At 46.4% G+C, this 21115-nt stretch overlaps 1 protein-coding gene across 1 annotated transcript in view; it reads left to right on the top strand.

Annotated features, from left to right (window-relative positions):
* LOC134945174 (uncharacterized) overlaps positions 1–21115 on the top strand; it is a 532944-nt gene that overhangs the window by 448423 nt on the left and 63406 nt on the right. Inside the window, exons 52-53 of the mRNA XM_063934300.1 lie at positions 8517–8704; positions 9499–9593. Of these exons, the coding sequence (XP_063790370.1) occupies positions 8517–8704; positions 9499–9593 (283 nt within the window). The remainder of the gene's footprint in view (positions 1–8516; positions 8705–9498; positions 9594–21115) is intronic.

Below are 21115 nucleotides of genomic sequence, written 5' to 3'. Positions count from 1 at the left end.
TTCGTATTCTATATAAGGAGCCGCGCGTCACAGCCATTTTTCACTCGTGCATTGGAGATGATCGTGAGAGGACGTGGCTGGCGTCCTCTCAGTTTCTATGTTCAGTGGGCTGCAAATTGTGCTGCAAATATCTGTGCTCAGTGTGCTGCAAATATCTGTGCTCAGTGTGCTGCAAGTGCAAATATCTACGTTCTCTGCCTGAAAAAGGCTCCATATCTGACTGTGCTCAGTGTGCTGCAAATATCTGTGCTCAGTGTGCTAATTGCTTTATTGTGGGGACTGGGGACCAGCAGTATTATATAGGAGGACAGTGCAAAGTTTTGCTGACCAGTGACCAGTGACCACCAGTATTATACGTTCTCTGCCTGAAAAATGCTCCATATCTGTGCTGCATTGTAGTATATAGTAGGAGGACAGTGCAGAATTTTGCTGACCACCAGTTTAACTATATATATAGCAGTACGGTACAGTAGTCCACTGCTCTACCTACCTCTGTGTCGTCAAGTATACTATCCATCCATACCTGTGGTGCATTTCAGTTTTGCACAGTTTGCTGACCACCAGTATATACTATATAGCAGTACGGTACAGAAGGCCACTGCTCTACCTACCTCTGTATCGTCAAGTATACTATCCATCCATACCTGTGGTGCATTTCAGTTTTGCACATTTGCTGACCACCAGTATATACTATATAGCAGTACGGTACAGTAGGCCACTGCTCTACCTACCTCTGTGTCGTCAAGTATACTATCCATCCATACCTGTGGTGCATTTCAGTTTTGCACAGTTTGCTGACCACCAGTATATACTATATAGCAGTACGGTACAGTAGGCCACTGCTCTACCTACCTCTGTGTCGTCAAGTATACTATCCATCCATACCTGTGGTGTATTTCAGTTTTGCACAGTTTGCTGACCACCAGTATATACTATATAGTAGTACGGTACAGTAGGCCACTGTTCTACCCACCTCTGTGTTGTCAAGTATACTATCCATCCATACCTGTGGTGCATTTCAGTTTTGCACAGTTTGCTGACCACCAGTATATACTATATAGCAGTATGGTACAGTAGGCCACTGCTCTACCTACCTCTGTATCGTCAAGTATACTATCCATCCATGCCTGTGGTGCATTTCAGTTTTGCACAGTTTGCTGACCACCAGTATATACTATATAGCAGTACGGTACAGAAGGCCACTGCTCTACCTACATCTGTGTCGTCAAGTATACTATCCATCCATACCTGTGGTGCATTTCAGTTTTGCACAGTTTGCTGACCACCAGTATATACTATATAGCAGTACGGTACTGTAGGCCACTGCTCTACCTACCTCTGTGTCGTCAAGTATACTATCCATCCATACCTGTGGTGCATTTCAGTTTTGCACAGTTTGCTGACCACCAGTATATACTATATAGCAGTACGGTACAGTAGGCCACTGCTCTACCTACCTCTGTGTCGTCAAGTATACTATCCATCCATACCTGTGGTGTATTTCAGTTTTGCACAGTTTGCTGACCACCAGTATATACTATATAGTAGTACGGTACAGTAGGCCACTGTTCTACCCACCTCTGTGTTGTCAAGTATACTATCCATCCATACCTGTGGTGCATTTCAGTTTTGCACAGTTTGCTGACCACCAGTATATACTATATAGCAGTATGGTACAGTAGGCCACTGCTCTACCTACCTCTGTATCGTCAAGTATACTATCCATCCATGCCTGTGGTGCATTTCAGTTTTGCACAGTTTGCTGACCACCAGTATATACTATATAGCAGTACGGTACAGAAGGCCACTGCTCTACCTACATCTGTGTCGTCAAGTATACTATCCATCCATACCTGTGGTGCATTTCAGTTTTGCACAGTTTGCTGACCACCAGTATATAATATATAGCAGTACGGTACAGTAGGCCACTGCTCTACCTACCTCTGTGTCGTCAAGTATACTATCCATCCATACCTGTGGTGCATTTCAGTTTTGCACAGTTTGCTGACCACCAGTATATACTATATAGCAGTACGGTACAGTAGGCCACTGCTCTACCTACCTCTGTGTTGTCAAGTATACTATCCATCCATACCGGTGGTGCATTTCAGTTTTGCACAGTTTGCTGACCACCAGTATATACTATATAGCAGTATGGTACAGTAGGCCACTGCTCTACCTACTTCTGTGTCGTCAAGTATACTATCCATCCATCCCTGTGGTGCATTTCAGTTTTGCACAGTTTGCTGACCACCAGTATATACTATATAGCAGTACGGTACAGTAGGCCACTGCTCTACCTACCTCTGTGTCGTCAAGTATACTATCCATCCATACCTGTGGTGCATTTCAGTTTTGCACAGTTTGCTGACCACCAGTATATACTATATAGCAGTACTGTACAGTAGGCCACTGCTCTACCTACCTCTGTGTCATCAAGTATACTATCCATCCATACCTGTGGTGCATTTTAGTTGTGCGCAGTATATATAGTAGTAGGCCATTGCTATTAATATATTACTGGCATATAATTCCACACATTAAAAAATGGAGAACAAAAATGTGGAGGGTAAGAAGCTGCTGCCACTAGTCATGGCCGAGACGATGAAATACCATCAACGTCGTCTGCCAGGTCGATGCCCTATGTCATAGTAGAGAGCATGTAAAGTCAAAAAAAATAAAGCTCAGTAAAATGACCCAAAAATCTAAATCAAAATCGTCTGAGAAGAAGCGTAAACTTGCCAATGTGCCATTTACGACACGGAGTGGCAAGGAACGGCTGAGGCCCTTGCCTATGTTCAAGGCTAGTGGTTCAGCTTCACCTGAGGATGGAAGCACTCATCCTCCTGCTAGAAAACTTAAAAGAGTTAAGATGGCAAAAGCACAGCAAAGAACTGTGCGTTCTTCTAAATCACAAATCCCCAAGGAGAGTCCAATTGTGTCGGTTGCGATGCCTGACCTTCCCAACACTGGACGGGAAGAGGTTGCGCCTTCCACCATTTGCACGCCCCCTGCAAGTGCTGGAAGGAGCACCCGCAGTCCAGTTCCTGATAGTCAAATTGAAGATGTCACTGTTGAAGTACACCAGGATGAGGATATGGGTGTTGCTGGCGCTGGGGAGGAAATTGACAAGGAGGATTCTGATGGTGAGGTGGTTTGTTTAAGTCAGGCACCCGGGGAGACACCTGTTGTCCGTGGGACGAATATGGCCATTGACATGCCTGGTCAAAATACAAAAAAAATCACCTCTTCGGTGTGGAATTATTTCAACAGAAATGCGGACAACTGGTGTCAAGCCGTGTGTTGCCTTTGTCAAGCTGTAATAAGTAGGGGTAAGGACGTTAACCACCTAGGAACATCCTCCCTTATACGTCACCTGGACTGCATTCATCAGAAGTCAGTGACAAGTTCAAAAACTTTGGATGACAGCGGAAGCAGTCCACTGACCACTAAATCCCTTCCTCTTGTAACCAAGCTCCTGCAAACCACACCACCAACTCCCTCAGCGTCAATTTCCTCTTTACACAGGAAAGCCAATAGTCCAGTAGGCCATGTCACTGTCAAGTCTGACGAGTCCTCTCCTGCCTGGGATTCCTCCGATGCATCCTTGAGTGTAACGCCTACTGCTGCTGGCGCTGCTGTTGTTGCTGCTGGGAGACGATCGTCATCCCAGAGGGGAAGTCGGAAGACCACTTGCACTACTTCCAGTAAGCAATTGACTGTCCAACAGTCCTTTGCGAGGAAGATGAAATATCACAGCAGTCATCCTGCTGCAAAGCGGATAACTCAGGCCTTGGCAGCCTGGATGGTGAGAAACGTGTTTCCGGTATCCACCGTTAATTCACAGGCAACTAGAGACTTGATTGAGGTACTGTGTCCCCGGTACCAAATACCATCTAGGTTCCATTTCTCTAGGCAGGCGATACCGAAAATGTACACAGACGTCAGAAAAAGAGTCACCAGTGTCCTAAAAAATGCAATTGTACCCAATGTCCACTTAAACACGGACATGTGGACAAGTGGAGCAGGGCAGACTCAGGACTATATGACTGTGACAGCCCACTGGGTAGATGTATTGCCTGCCGCAGCAAGAACAGCAGCGGCGGCACCAGTAGCAGCATCTCCCAAACGCCAACTCATTCCTAGGCAGGCTATGCTTTGTATCACCGCTTTCCATAAGAGGCACACAGCTGACAACTTCTTACGGCAACTGAGGAACATCATCGCAGAGTGGCTTACCCCAATTGGACTCTCCTGGGGATTTGTCACATCGGACAACGCCACCAATATTGTGCGTGCATTACATCTGGGCAAATTCCAGCACGTCCCATGTTTTGCACATACATTGAATTTGGTGGTGCAGAATTATTTAAAAAACGACAGGGGCGTGCAAGAAATGCTGTCGGTGGCCCGAAGAATTGCGGGCTACTTTTCGGCATTCAGCCACCGCGTGCCGAAGACTGGAGCACCAGCAAACAGTCCTGAACCTGCCCTGCCATCATCTGAAGCAAGAGGTGGTAATGAGGTGGAATTCAACCCTCTATATGCTTCAGAGGATGGAGGAGCAGCAAAAGGCCATTCAAGCATATACATCTGCCTACGATATAGGCAAAGGAGGGGGAATGCACCTGACTCAAGCACAGTGGAGAATGATTTCAACGTTGTGCAAGGTTCTGCAACCCTTTGAACTTGCCACACGTGAAGTCAGTTCAGACACTGCCAGCCTGAGTCAGGTCATTCCCCTCATCAGGCTTTTGCAGAAGAAGCTGGAGACATTGAAGGAGGAGCTAAAACAGAGTGATTCCGCTAGGCATGTGGGACTTGTGGATGGAGCCCTTAATTCGCTTAACCAGGATTCACGGGTGGTAAATCTGTTGAAATCAGAGCACTACATTTTGGCCACCGTGCTCGATCCTAGATTTAAAACCTACGTTGTATCTCTCTTTCCGGCAGACACAAGTCAGCAGAGGTTCAAAGACCTGCTGGTGAGAAAATTGTCAAGTCAAGCGGAATTGTCAAGTCAAACAGCTCCTCCTTCACATTCTCCCGCAACTGGGGGTGTGAGGAAAAGGCTAAGAATTCCGAGCCCACCTGCTGGCGGTGATGCAGGGCAGTCTGGAGCGAGTGCTGACATCTGGTCCGGACTGAAGGACCTGCCAACGATTACTGACATGTCGTCTACTGGCACTGCATATGATTCTGTCACCATTGAAAGAATGGTGAAGGATTATATGAGTGACCGCATCCAAGTAGGCACGTCAGACAGTCTGTACGTATACTGGCAGGAAAAAGAGGCAATTTGGAGGCCCTTGCACAAACTGGCTTTATTTTACCTAAGTTGCCCCCCCTCCAGTGTGTACTCTGAAAGAGTGTTTAGTGCAGCCGCTCACCTTGTCAGCAATCGGCGTACGAGGTTACTTCCAGAAAATGTGGAGAAGATGATGTTCATCAAAATGAATTATAATCAATCCCTCAGTGGAGACATTCACCAGCAATTGCCTCCAGAAAGCACACAGGGACCTGAGATGGTGGATTCCAGTGGGGACGAATTAATAATCTGTGAGGAGGGGGATGTACACAGTGAAAGGGGTGAGGAATCGGACGATGAGGAGGAGGTGGACATCTTGCCTCTGTAGAGCCAGTTTGTGCAAGGAGAGATTGATTGCTTCTTTTTTGGTGGGGGCCCAAACCAACCAGTCATTTCAGTCACAGTCGTGTGGCAGACCCTGTCGCTGAAATGATGGGTTTGTTAAAGTGTGCATATCCTGTTTATACAACATAAGGGTGGGTGGGAGGGCCCAAGGACAATTCCATCTTGCACCTCTTTTTTCTTTCATTTTTCTTTGCATCATGTGCTGTTTGGGGACTATTTTTTTGAAGTGCCATCCTGCCTGACACTGCCGTGCCACTCCTATATGGGCCAGGTGTTTGTGTCGGCCACTTGGGTCGCTTAGCTTAGTCACACAGCTACCTCATTGCGCCTCTTTTTTTCTTTGCATCATGTGCTGTTTGGGGACAATTTTTTTGAAGTGCCATCCTGTCTGACACTGCAGTGCCACTCCTAGATGGGCCAGGTGCTTGTGTCGGCCACTTGGGTCGCTTAGCTTAGTCACACAGCGACCTCATTGCGCCTCTTTTTTTCTTTGCATCATGTGCTGTTTGGGGACTATTTTTTAAATCTGCCATCCTGTCTGACACTGCAGTGCCACTCCTAGATGGGCCAGGTGTTTGTGTCGGCCACTTGGGTCGCTTAGCTTAGTCACACAGCGACCTTGGTGCACCTCTTTTTTTCTTTGCATCATGTGCTGTTTGGGGACTATTTTTTAAATCTGCCATCCTGTCTGACACTGCAGTGCCACTCCTAGATGGGCCAGGTGTTTGTGTCGGCCACTTGAGTCGCTTAGCTTAGTCACACAGCTACCTCATTGCGCCTCGTTTTTTCTTTGCATCATGTGCTGTTTGGGGACTATTTTTTTAAAGTGCCATCCTGTCTGACACTGCAGTGCCACTCCTAGATGGGCCAGGTGTTTGTGTCGGCCACTTGGGTTGCTTAGCTTAGTCATCCAGCAACCTCGGTGCAAATTTTAGGACTAAAAATAATATTGTAAGGTGTGAGGTGTTCAGAATAGACTGAAAATGAGTGGAAATTATGGTTATTGAGGTTAATAATACTATGGGATCTAAATGACCCCCAAATTCTATGATTTAAGCTGTTTTTGAGGATTTTTTGTAAAAAAACCACCCGAATCCGACAAAAATTTTTCAGGGGGGTTTTGCCAAAACGCGTCCGATTACAAAACACGGCCTCGGAACCGAATCCAAAACCAAAACACAAAACCCGAAAAATTTCCGGTGCACATCACAAGTGTGTATATGTGTTAATCTGTGTGTCTATATTTGTGTGTTTATGTGTGTGTTTATATATCTGTGTATACTGTATTTGTGAATGTATGTATGTATGTATGTATGTATGTATGTGTGTGTGGTGCTGGGTGGCGGCGCCGTGACATGACCCTGATTCGGGTGTCATGTCTCCATGCTACGCCTCTGGCTATGGGGCATAAACACAGAGAGAGACTGCTTAATTTCTAAGCAATGTAGTCAGATTGCTTAGAAATTAAGCAAAGATCTCTCTGTGTCCCCCCCCCCCCCCCCTTAACTTTACTTTCACATCCTCCTGACCCCTGGCCAACATTATTGTGTAAACATATCATACAGCCCACCAAGAACCTTTGCAATCTGGTGGACCATTATGCAGTAGATAGCACCTGTCCTTGTGTATCAATGCCTAATTCCCTATAGATTGTAAACTTGTTAGCAGAGCCTTTCTACCTCTATGATTGTCTACTGTTACCCAATTTTGTTTTATCAATGTTGTTTCAAATTGTAAAGCGCATGGAATATGCTACAAAACTGTTAATAAGAAAAATTAGGCCCCACCTCGTAGCAGCAAAATGCTGTGATTCGTAATTTTGCATCATTTAGCCCCACCCCTCAAAACAGAGCAGCGATTCCCAGTGTTATCTCCCCATCTGCCCACTTTACTTCTCCCCATAGCTTGTAAGCTTGCGAGCAGGGCCTTCCTAGCTCTATGACTGTTTGTTATTACCAAATTTTGTCTTATCATTGTACCCAGTTGTAAAGCGCAACGGAATTTGCTGCGCTCTATAAGAAACTGTTAAAAAAATAATAATAATTCACTAGGAAACTGGCGGTATGCAGGAGATCCGGCTATTCTTCCGGGGGGGGTGGGGGACTACCTGGAAAATCGTAAGTCTTCCATAACTTCCAGGAGAGTAGGCAAGTATGGTTTACATGGCTTTAGTAGCATTAGCAAGTACAGGTTGAGTATCCCTTATCCAAAATGCTTGGGACCAGAGGTATTTTGGATATCGGATTTTTCCGTATTTTGGAATAATTGCATACCATAATGAGATATCATTGTGATGGGACCTAAATATAAGCACAGAATGCATTTATGTTACATATACACCTTATACACACAGCCTGAAGGTCATTTTAGCCAATATTTTTAATAACTTTGTGCATTAAACAAAGTGTGTGTACATTCACACAATTCATTTATGTTTCATATACACCTTATACACACAGCCTGAAGGTCATTTAATACAATATTTTTAATAACTTTGTGTATTAAACAAAGTTTGTGTACATTGAGCCATCAAAAAACAAAGGTTTTACTATCTCACTCTCACTCAAAAAAGTCCGTATTTCGGAATATTTGGATATGGGATACTCAACCTGTAGTAGCAAAAGCATGAATTGCCAAGTTAGTGAGTACTGTAAGACAATACTATAGTAATATAATATTATAAAAATATGTGACTAATTACATATCCATCCTCAGGAAATGTATAAACTGCGCTATACAGCTTCTAAATAAATGTGCTGCGCTGCATCTTTTTCTGGATGTCACACAATTTCTTTAATGACAAGGCCGACGTAATACATTTTGATAGAAGAGTGCACTGAAAACTAATATTGTGTCATTTTAGAGCCGCTTTCTACTTTAAAAGATGCCTATTATGATGCCACCTTAGAACCACTGGATGATGTTTGGAGAGAAAAGACAGAAGCTTGCCTTCACCAAATCAATGTGTATCTCCCAAGTATTATTAAGGATGATTGGCTAATGGAACCAATTAGACACCTTTTATATGGCATAAAGTCTGGTTTAGATATGGTGAGTATTTCACTGTGAAGTTTTTGCATGACAACAGTAATGAATCCTAGTATTCAAGATTATCCTTTACATAGAATCGTGTGCCACAAGTGTTGCAGAAATGTTACATTCAAGATATGCAATGCAGAACTGAGAGGAATATCATTATTAATAGTCCACCACGATGAATTGATAGTGCTACTGATGGGATATACAGAGAATGTTTAGGGGCATATTTATTTAAAAAATAGTTGTAGGATGGAGATGATTTAGAGTTGAGAGCAAAACCACACAGCAATTGATTTAGCACTATGATGAAATCATATTGCACTGCAGGTGGGACAGTTGTAAAATGTGCAGAGATGTTTAGACTTGGGTGGGATTTGTCCAAACTCAAATCTAAATTGCAGTGTACAATAAAGCTGCCCAGCATGTGTGGGCTACATAGAGAAGCACCCAGTATTTACTCTGCATACAAAAAAAAAAAAATCACTTGATTTTGCCCTGTTTCCAGTTAGTGTCTGTAGTGCCCTGAAAGGAAAATGTCTAATAGAACTGTGAACTAGTGTGAATAATAAATCAAGTTTTTAGTAAAAATATTCAGGCATTTTTTCTTAAATCTCAGCTAAAACATAAATATTTTTCCATGTACTGTAGATGTCAAGCAAATAGCCACCATTCTGTTTGACGTATAACATTTTTTAAATAAAGTTACTTTTTTAATTTGTTTTATATTGTTTTCACATAATGTAACAATGATCTTAAACTTTTGTAAATGTCACAATTTTTGTTTATCTGTTTTAATTTAAATTAAGGGCATTCAACAGCTGCTGAAGTGGACTGAGAACAAGCTTTCCAGAGCAGTAAGCAGGATTCGGAAACCTCTTACAGGCCTGTTCAGTTACTCCAGGTATAGTGCTCTAATGTATATGGTATTAGTGCATGTATACAGTGCATCCAGAAAGTATTCACAGCGCTTCACTTTTTTCCAAATTTTGTTATGTTACAGCCTTTTTCCATAAATGGAATAAATACATTTCTCATACGTCCTAGAGGATGCTGGGGCCCACTTCAGTACCATGGGATATAGACGGTTCCGTAGGAGCCATGGGCACTTTAAGACTTTTCCAGAGTGTGAACTGGCTCCTCCCTCTATGCCCCTCCTCCAGACCTCAGTTTAGAAAATGTGCCCAGGCAGACTGGTCGCACTCTAGTGGAGCTCTACTGAGTTTCACTAAAAGACTTTATGTTAGGTTTTTTATTTTCAGGGAGATTGCTGGCAACAATCTCCCTGCTTCGTGGGACTTAGGGGGAAGAAGTAGGAACCAACTTCCTAAAGAGTTTCATGGCTCTGCTTCTTGCTGACAGGACACCATTAGCTCCTGAAGGGTACTGAACACTAGCTGTGGCTATGCGCTCACTCCCACAGCACGCCGTCACCCCCCTAACAGAGCCAGAAGTCAGAAGACGTGTGAGTATTATTACCGGAGATCTGCAGGGTGACCTCCGGTCATTGTGACGGCTCAAGGTACCGCGCAGCGAGCAGGAACGCTGCGCGGACATGCTATCCATACACAGCGCACAGAAGGGTGCAGGGCGCGGGGGGGGGGGGGGCGCCCTGGGCAGCATGAAAACCTACTCTGACTGGCAAAAAGGTAGCATATTGGGCCGTGGCACAATCCTACACCCCCGCCAGTATAAAAAATACCTCATGTTTTCTGAGGGGGAATGCGCTATTGCAGGGGGCGGGGCTTCCTCCTCAGTCAGCCAGCACACTGCTCAGTGCCATTGTCTCCAATGCATGCTGCAGTGGAAGAAACGCTGGTCCTCCTCCACTTCTGAATCAAGTATCAGGGTGAAAATAAGGGGGGGCAGAGTGTAAATTGGTGCTCAATTTATATTATTTGGCATTATAAGCGCTATAGGCAGCGATTTTTCTGTCATAAAGGCGCTGAGTTGTGAACTGGCAAATCCCTTCCTGTGTCCTTCTGACAGATTTTACTGTGGGTCTGTCCCTATAAGCCCCGGAGTGTCTGTGGTGTGTATGTGCACGTGTGTGACATGTCTGAGGCAGGGAGCTCTTCCCCTGAGGGAGCCATTTTAGGGACACAGAGTTCTAATGTGGTGGCGCTGCCGGCACACCACGAGCCTGAATGGGTGAAAGAATTACGTGATAGTGTGAATCATATCAGTAAGAGATTAGATAAGTTTGAGTCTCATGCAGAAAGTTGGAGAAAATCTGTCGAAGATGTGATTTTTCAGAGTTCTGCCTTTTCTTCCACAGGGGACCCGTCTGGGTCACATAAAAAGTAATTTGCACATGTAGTACAAACTGATACCGACACGGACTCTGACTCCAGTGTCGACACTAGTGATTCCAGGGGAATAGATCCAAAGTTAGTAAAAAACATACAATACATGATTATTGCTATAAAGGAGGTGTTAGAAGTTAAGGAGCCCCTCCTTTACCACAGGAGAAGGCATACTTTTATAAAGAAAAGAAAAGTAATGTAACTTTTCCTCCTCATGAGCTGAACAGTCTCTTTGAGGGTGTCTGGGCAAATCCCGAAAAGAAATTCCAGATTCCCAAAAGAATTCAGGTAGCTTATCCTTTCCCTGCAGAGGACAGGAAAAGGTGGGAGTCACCCCCCGTTTTGGACAGTGCCCTGTCACGTTTAAGAAAAAAGGTGATTCTCCCTGCTCCTGGGACGGCTTCACTTAAGGAGCCGGCAGACCGCAAGTTGGAGACTACGTTGAAATCTATTTATGTGGCCAATGGGACACTACTCAGACCTACCATTGCCTGTGCGTGGGTGAGTAGTGCTATTGAAAAGTGGTCAGAAAACTTGTCATCAGACATTGACACAATAGATAGAGACGAGATTCTCCTAAAGTTAAGTCATATCAAGGACGCTGCTGCATACATACTAGAAGCAATGAAAGATATTGGTCTCTTGGGATCAAGAGCCGCTACCATGGCGATCTCAGCACGAAGGGCGTTGTGGATTCGCCAATGGAATACTGACGCAGATTCCAAAAGAAATATGGAGCCTCTCCCGTATAAGGGTGAGGCCTTGTTTGGAGATGGGCTAGATGCCTTAGTTCCTGCGGCTACCGCAGGTAAATCGCCATTCTTGCCTAATGCTCCTGCGCCGGCAAAAAAGACACATCACTCTCAGATGCAGTCCTTTCGGCCCAATAAATACAAAAAGGGTAAAGGTTCCCCTTTCTTTGCGGGTAAAGGAAAGGGAAATGGAAAAATGTCCACAGCGTCTCCAGGATCGCAGGAGCAGAAATCAACCTCTGCTTCTGCCAAATCTTCAGCATGACGCTGGGACTCCTTTGCTGTAGTCAGCTCCGGTGGGGGCACATCTAAAGTTCTTCAGTCAGTTCTGGTTTCAATCTGGCCTGGACCCGTGGATCCTACAAATAGTGTCCCACGGGTACAAACTGGAGTTTCAAGACGTTCCACCATGCCGATTTTTCAAATCGGCCTTACCAGTTTCGAACACAGACAGGGAGGTAGTTGCAGCAGCAATACAAAAATTGTGTCAGGATCAAGTGATTGTCCTGTTTCCCCTGTCACAACAAGGAGAAGGGTTTTATTCAAGCCTCCTCGTAATTCCGAAGTCGGATGGCTCGGTCAGACCGATTCTAAACCTGAATACACTGAATCTCTTCCTGCAAAGGTTCAAGTTCAAGATAGAATCTCTGAGGGCAGTGATTCCAGTCTGGAGGAAGGGGACTTCATGGTGTCAGTGGACATAAAAGATGCCTACTTACATGTTCCCATTTATCCTCCACATCAAGCTTATCTGAGATTCGCAGTACAGGATGGCCATTACCAATTTCAGACGTTGCCGTTTGGACTCTCCACGGCTCTGAGGGTGTGTACCAAGGTGATGGCGGAGATGATGGTCCTCCTTCGACAGCAAGGAGTCAATATTATTCCTTACCTGGACGATCTCCTGATAAAAGCGAGGTCCAGGGAAAGGTTGGTGCAGAACATTGCACTCTCCCTGACAGTTCTTCAATGACGCGGTTGGATCATAAATTTTCCAAAGTCACAGTTGGAACCAACGACAAGATTGTCTTTTCTGGGGATGATACTGGACACAGAAATGCTGAGGGTATTTCTCCTTCATCCTAGAGGATGCTGGGAACTCCAAAAGGACCATGGGGTATAGACGGGATCCGCAGGAGACATGGGCACTTTAAGACTTTAAATGGGTGTGAACTGGCTCCTCCCTCTATGCCCCTCCTCCAGACCTCAGTTAGATTCTGTGCCCAGAGAGACTGGACACACACTAGGGGAGCTCTACCGAGTTTCTCTAGAAAAGACTTTCTGTTAGGTTTATTGTTTTCAGGGAGCACTGCTGGCAACAGGCTCCCTGCTTCGTGGGACTGAGGGGAGAGAAGCAGACCTACTTCTGTGAGTTAAAGGCTCTGCTTCTTAGGCTACTGGACACCATTAGCTACAGAGGGTCTGATCATTTGGTATTGCCTAGCTGCTCGTTCCAGGAGCCGCGCCGCAGCCCCCATCACAGAGCCAGAAGAGAGAAGCCGGGTGAGTAATAGAAGTAAAGAAGACTTCAGTGAAGGCGGCAGAAGACATCAGTCTTGGAGGTACCGCGCAGCGGTCGAACTGCGCGCCATTGCTCCCACACACCAACGGCACTACACGGGTGCAGGGCGCAGGGGGGGGCACCCTGGGCAGCAATAAAACCTCTTTTTAGTTCTGGCAAAGAGGTATACAGTGCCCAGGCACTGTATACAGACCCCCGCCAGTATAAAATTAAGCGGGACATAAGCGCGCCATTAGGGGGCGGGGCTTCGTCCTTCCAGCTCCTATCAGCGCCATCTTTTCTCTTCACAGCAAGCTGCAGAGACGCTGGTCCTGGCCCTTCACTTCTGTCACAAGTAAGAGGGTGCAAAAACAGGGGGGGGGGGCAGCATATTTTGTGTTGAATATATATATAAAAGCGCTGCAAGGTCTGGGGCATTGTATATTCCTTCAGACCAGGGGTGGCGCTTGTTTTGAGCTGGCAAACTCCCTCTTTGTCTCTCTGAAGGGCCTTACTGTGGGTCTGTTCTCTATAGCCCAGTGTGTTAGTGGGTGTCGGTACGCGTGTGTCGACATATCTGAGGCTGAATACTCTTCCCAGGAGGAGGCTGGTGTTGGGGCAGGACAAAATGTGGGAGTGACTCTGTTGGCACCGCTGACTGCTGATTGGGTAGATATGTGGAGTGTCTTGAATGCAAGTGTGGCTTTGTTGCATAAGAGATTAGACAAATCTGAGTCTCAGAACCAAGCATGGAGACAATCCATGGAAGATGTTTTGTCACAAACTCAGACCCCCTCAGGGTCGCAGAAACGTTTGTTTACCCAAATAGCAGACACAGATACCGACACGGATTCGGACTCCAGTGTCGACTATGTTGATACCAGGTTGAATCCTAAACTGGCTAAGAGCATTCAGTACATGATTGTGGCAACAAAAGAAGTGTTATATATCACGGAAGACCCTGCTGTTTCTGAGACAAGGGTCTGTATGTTTAAAGGAAAGAAACCTCCGGTAACGTTTCCTCCCTCTCATGAACTGAATACTCTTTTTGAAAATGCTTGGGAAATTCCTCACAAAAAGTTGCTGATTCCCAAGAGAATTATTATGGCATACCCGTTTCCCTCTGAGGATAGGAAAAAGTGAGAGTTGACTCCCAATGTGGACAAGGCTCTAGCACGGCTGTCCAAGAAGGTGGCGCTTCCGTCTCCTGACACGGCGGCACACCCTGGATAGGGATAGCGTTCTTTTGACACTGGGTCATATCAAGGACGCTGCAGTCTATCTAAGGGAAGCTGCCAGAGATATTAGCCTCTTAGGATCAAGGGCCAATGCCATGGCAATCTCGGCTAGGAGAGCATTATGGACTCATCAATGGAATGGTGATGCTGACTCTAAGAGGGCTATGGAGGCGCTGCCGTATAAAGGTGGTGTTTTGTTTGGTGAGGGACTCGCGGACCTGGTATCTACAGCTACCGCGGGTAAGTCAACTTTTCTACCTTTTGTCCCTCCACAGCAAAAGAAAACGCCTCAATATCAGATGCAGTCCTTTCGGTCTAGTAAATTCAAAAAAGGACGAGGTTCCTCCTTCCTTGCTGCTAGAGGTAAGGAAAGGGGAAAAAGATCACCGGCTGTGGCAAGCTCCCAGGAACAGAAGTACTCCCCAGCTTCTACCAAGTCCACCGCATGACGCTGGGGCTCCGTTGCGGGAGTCCGCATCGCTGGGGGCACGTCTTCAGCTCTTCTGTCGGGTCTGGGTTCACTCAGGCTTGGATCCTTGGGTGCTGGAAATTGTGGCCCCAGGATACAAACTGGAGTTTCAAGACATGCCCCCTTCCCCCCCCCCCCCCCCCCACCGATTTTTCAAATCAGCCTTGCCAGCTTCTCTTCCGGAAAGGGAAGTGGTGTGCGCTGCAATACAAAAGCTGTGTCAACAGCAAGTCATTGTCATGGTGCCCCCGCCACAACGGGGAGAAGGGTTTTATTCAAGCCTATTCGTGGTCCCAAAGCTGGATGGCTCGGTCAGACCGATTCTGAACTTAAAATCCCTCAATCTATATTTGAAAAGATTCAAATTCAAAATGGAATCTCTCTGAGCAGTGATTTCCAGTCTGGAAGGGGGAGATTTTATGGTATCAGTCGAGATAAAGGATGCTTACCTACATGTCCCCATATATCCTCCTCATCAGGCTTACCTGAGGTTTTCTGTTCAGGATTGTCATTACCAATTTCAGACGTTGCCGTTTGGTCTTTCCACGGTCCCGAGGATTTTCACCAAAGTAATGGCGGAAATGATGGTGCTCCTGCGCAAGCGGGGTGTCACAATTATCCCGTACTTGGACGATCTCCTGATAAAGGCGAGATCAAAGGAGCTGTTACTAAAAAACGTTGCGTTCTCCCTGTCAGTTCTGCAGCAACATGGTTGGCTCCTAAATTTGCCAAAGTCACAGTTGATTCCGACAACACGGCTGTCGTTCTTGGGCATGATTCTGGACACGGAATTGCAGAGAATTTTTCTCCCGATGGAAAAAGCTCTGGAAATACAGAACATGGTCAAGGGGATTCTGAAACCGGCGAGGGTGTCGATTCATCAATGCACTCGGGTGCTGGGGAAGATGGTGGTGGCCTACGAGGCCATCCCGTTTGGCAGGTTCCATGCCAGGGTTTTTCAGTGGGACCTGTTGGACAAGTGGTCCGGGTCTCACCTACACATGCACCGGAAGATAAGCCTATCTCCCAGGGCCAGGATTTCTCTCCTGTGGTGGCTCCAAAGTTCTCACCTTTTAGAGGGACGCAGGTTCGGGATCCAAGATTGGATCCTGGTAACCACGGATGCAAGTCCGAGGTTGGGGGAGCAGTCACACAGGGGCAAAATTTCCAGGGGAAATGGTCAAGCCAGGAGGCTTGTCTGCACATAAACATTCTGGAATTAAGGGCCATCTACAACGGCCTTCTACAAGCAGAACATCTTCTTCGCGGCCTGCCCATCCTGATTCAGTCGGACAACATAACAGCAGTGGCGCACATAAACCGCCAGGGTGGAACAAGGAGCAGAGCGGCGATGGCGGAGGCCACAAAAGTGCTTCACTGGGCGGAAAAACAGGCAAGCACTCTTTCGGCGGTCTTCATTCCAGGCGTGGACAATTGGGAAGCAGACTTCCTCAGCAGACACGATCTCCATCCAGGAGAGTGGGGTCTTCATCAAGAGGTCTTTGCAGAAGTGACAAGTCGTTGGGGAATTCCTCAAATAGACATGATGGCTTCTCGCCTCAACAAGAAACTTCAGACATACTGTTCCAGGTTGAGGGACCCTCAAACAGTAGCAGTGGATGCCCTAGTGACACCGTGGGTGTATCAGTCGGTCTATGTATTCCCTCCACTTCCACTCATTCCAAAGGTGTTACGGATCATAAGAAGAACAAGGGTTCAGGCGATCCTCATTGTTCCAGACTGGCCACGAAGGGCCTGGTATCCGGATCTTCAGGAATTACTCATAGAAGATCCCTGGCCTCTTCCGCTGAGAGAGGATCTGTTACAGCAAGGGCCGTGCGTATTCCAAGACTTACCGCGGTTGTGTTTGACAGCATGGCAGTTGAACGCAAAATCCTAGCGCGGAAGGGTATTCCCGGAGAGGTCATCCCCACTCTACTAAAAGCTAGGAAGGAGGTAACGGTGAAGCATTACCACCGTATTTGGAGAAAATATGTGTCTTGGTGTGAATCCAAGAAGGCTCCTACGGAAGAATTTCAGCTGGGTCGGTTTCTCCATTTTTTACAAGCAGGTGTGGATGCGGGCCTGAAGTTAGGCTCCATTAAAGTGCAGATTTCGGCCTTATCAATTTTCTTTCAAAGGGAATTGGCCTCGCTTCCAGAAGTACAGACTTTTGTGAAAGGCGTGCTGCACATCCAACCTCCATTTGTGCCCCCAGTGGCACCATGGGACCTTAACGTGGTGTTACAGTTCCTTATGTCACATTGGTTTGAACCTTTACAAACGGTTGAGTTGAAATTTCTCACTTGGAAAGTGGTCATGCTATTGGCCTTGGCGTCCGCAAGGCGGGTGTCGGAATTTGCGGCTTTGTCTCACAAAACTCCCTATTTGATTTTCCGCGAGGATAGAGCGGAGTTAAGAACTCGTCAACAATTTTTACCAAAGGTGGTTTCTTCGTTTCACATGAGCCAACCTATTGTGGTACCTGTGGCTACTGAAGCATTGGCTGATTCAAAGTCTCTCGATGTGGTCAGAGCTTTGAAAATTTATGTTGCCAGAACGGCTCGTATTAGGAAACCGGAGGCTCTGTTTGTCCTGTACGCTTCCAACAAGATTGGGGCTCCTGCTTCTAAGCAGACTATTGCACGCTGGATTTGTAATACGATCCAGCAGGCTCATTCTACGGCAGGATTGCCGTTACCGAAATCGGTAAAAGCCCATTCTACCAGAAAGGTGGGCTTGTCTTGGGCGGCTGCCCGGGGAGTCTCGGCATTACAACTTTGCCGAGCGGCTACTTGGTGGGGTCAAACACCTTTGCGAAGTTCTACAAGTTTGATACCCTGGCTGATGAGGACCTCCTGTTTGCTCAATCAGTGCTGCAGTGTCATCCGCACTCTCCCGCCCGGTCTGGAGCTTTGGTATAAACCCCATGGTCCTTTTGGAGTCCCCAGCATCCTCTAGGACGAAGGAGAAAATAGGATTTTGATACCTACCGGTAAATCCTTTTCTCTTAGTCTGTAGAGGATGCTGGGCGCCCGTCCCAGTGCGGACTCTATCTGCAGTACTTGTTTATAGTTATTGCGTTGGCTACACAAAGGTTGTGTTTTGGTTTCGATCAGCCTGTTGTTGATTTTTTGGTTTATGCTGTAAACTGGTTTTAGTTAAATGCCATGTTGTACGGTATTTGTGGTGTGAGCTGGTATGTGTCTCACCCTTGGTTAACAAAAATCCTTTTCCTCGAAATGTCCGTCTCCCTGGGCTCAGTTCCTATAACTGAGGTCTGGAGGAGGGACATAGAGGGAGGAGCCAGTTCACACCCATTTAAAGTCTTGAAGTGCCCATGTCTCCTGCGGATCCCGTCTATACCCCATGGTCCTTTTGGAGTCCCCAGCATCCTCTACAGACTAAGAGAAAAGGATTTACCGGTAGGTATCAAAATCCTATTTTCTTCCAGTGGAAAAGGCTCTGGAGATCCAGAGAATGGTCAAACGAATCCTGAAACCAACAAGAGTGTCGATTCATCAATGCATTCGATTGTTGGGGAAGATGGTAGCAGCCTACGAGGCTTTACAGTTTGGCCAATTCCCTGCCAGAGTATTCCAGTGGGACCTGTTGGACAAGTGGTCCGGATCCCATCTACACATGCATCAGAGGATAATCCTGTTGTCGAAAGCCAGAATTTCGCTCCTGTGGTGGCTAAACAGTTCTCACCTCCTAGAGTGACGCAGGTTCGGGATTCAGGACTGGGTCCTAGTATCCACGGATGCAAGTCTCCGAGGCTGGGGAGCAGTCACTCAAGAGGAAAGCTTCCAAGGAAGATGGTCAAGTCAAGAAACTTGTCTTCACATAAATGTTCTGGAGTTGAAAGCCATTTACAACGGCTTTCTACAAGCGGTGCATCTTCTTCAAGATCAGCCCGTACAGATTCAGTCGGACAATGTAACAGCACGTACATAAACCATCAGGGTGGAACGAAAAGCAGAGCGGCAATGGCAGAGGTGACAAAGATCTTCCTCTGGGCAGAAAGACATGCAACAGCTCTGTCAGCAATTTTCATTCCGGGAGTGGACAACTGGGAAGCAGACTTACTCAGCAAACACGATCTCCATCCAGGGGAATGGGGCCTCCACCAGGAAGTCTTCGCAGAGGTGACAGGTCTTTGGGGAGTTCCTCAAGTAGACATGATGGCATCTCGTCTCAACAAGAAGCTTCAGAGATATTGTTCCAGGTCGAGAGACCCTCAAGCAATAGCAGTGGATGCACTAGTGACCCAGTGGGTGTTTCGGTCAGTGTATGTCTTCCCTCCTCTTCCTCTGATACCAAAAGTTCTCAAGATCGAGACTTACCGCGACTACGTTTGACGGCATGGTTGTTGAGCGCCGGATCCTAGCCCGAAAAGGTATTCCCAAAGAAGTAATTCCCACTCTTATTCAGGCCAGGAAGGGAGTAACGTCTCGACGTTACCACCGTATTTGGAGAAAATATGTGTCTTGGTGTGAAACCAAGAAGGCTCCAACAAAAGAGTTTCAGTTAGGACGTTTTCTCCATTTTCTCCAGGCGGGTGTGGATGCAGGCCTACGATTCGGTTCAATCAAGGTCCAGATTTCGTACTTGTCCGTTTTCTTTCAGAAACAACTGGCCTCCCTTCCAGAAGTTCGGACATTCGTGAAAGGGGTTCTGCACATCCAACCTCCATTTGTGCCTCCGGTGGCACCATGGGACCTTAACGTGGTGTTGCAGTGCCTTCAATCGGATTGGTTTGAACCTCTCCAGGAGATAGAGTTGAAGGTTCTCATTTGGAAAGTGGTCATGCTGTTGGCCTTGGAATCCGCAAGGCGGGTGCCTGAGTTAGGGGCCTTGTCTCACAAGAGCCCTTACTTGATCTTCCATGAAGATAGGGCTGAGTTAAGAACTCATCAGTAATTTGTGCCTAAGGTGGTTTCTTCTTTCCATATAAACCAGCCTATTGTGGTGCCAGTGGCTACTGACACCTTTGATGCTTCAAAGTCTCTGGATGTGGTCAGAGCTTTGAGAATTTATGTCGCAAGAACAGCTCGGATACGGAAAACAGAGGCTCTATTTGTCCTGTATGCTCCCAACAAGATTGGGTGTCCTGCTTCTAAGCAGACTATTGCGTGCTGGATCAGAGGTATGATTCAGCACGCTCATTCCACGGCAGGATTGCCGTTACTGACTTCGGTAAAAGCCTGTTCTACTAGAAAGGTGGGCTCATCCTGGGTGGCTGCCCAGGGGGTCTCGGCTTTACAACTTTGCCGAGCATCTACTTGGTCAGGGACAAACACGTTTGCTAAGTTTTACAAGTTTGACACCTTGGCCGATGAGGACCTAAAGTTTGGTCAATCGGTGCTGCAGGGTCATCCGCACTCTCCCGCCCGTACAGGAGCTTTGGTATAACCCCATGGTACTGAAGTGGACCCCAGCATCCTCTAGGACGTATGAGAAAACTGGATTTTAATACCTACCGGTAAATCCTTTTCTCCTAGTCCGTAGAGGATGCAGGGCACCCAACCCAGTGCGTACTTCACCTGCAGTTGTTATTTTGTTGTAATTACACAAGTGTAGTGTTAAAATTATTTTCAGCGTGTTGCTGCAATAGTTCATGCCCGTTGGCATGTGTTATGTTGAATGCCATGTTGTGCGGCATGGTTGAAGTGTGAGCTGGTATGAATCTCACCGTTAGCTTAAAAGTAAATCCTTCTTTCAAAAATGTCCGTCTCCCTGGGCACAGTTCCTATACTGAGGTCTGGAGGAGGGGCATAGAGGGAGGAGCCAGTTCACACTCTGGAAAAGTCTTAAAGTGCCCATGGCTCCTGTGGAACCGTCTATACCCCATGGTACTGAAGTGGACCCTAGCATCCTCTACGGACTAGGAGAAAAGGATTTAACGGTAGGTATTAAAATCAATTTTTCCCCCCTCAAAATTCTACACACAATACCCCATAATGACAATGTGTAAAAAGTTTTTTTTCGATTTTTGCATGTTTATTAAAAATTAAAAAAACTAAGAAATCACATGTACATAATTATTCACAGTCTTTGCTCAATACTTTCTTGATGCACCTTTGGCAGCAATTACAGCCTCAAGTCTTTTTGAATATGATACCACAAGCTTGGCACACCTTTCTTTGGGCAGTTTTGC

Source organism: Pseudophryne corroboree, chromosome 7, assembly GCF_028390025.1.
Source record: "Pseudophryne corroboree isolate aPseCor3 chromosome 7, aPseCor3.hap2, whole genome shotgun sequence".
NCBI lineage: Eukaryota > Metazoa > Chordata > Amphibia > Anura > Myobatrachidae > Pseudophryne > Pseudophryne corroboree.
Note: the sequence above shows the minus strand (reverse complement) of the source record. Positions and strands in the feature narration are given on the sequence as shown.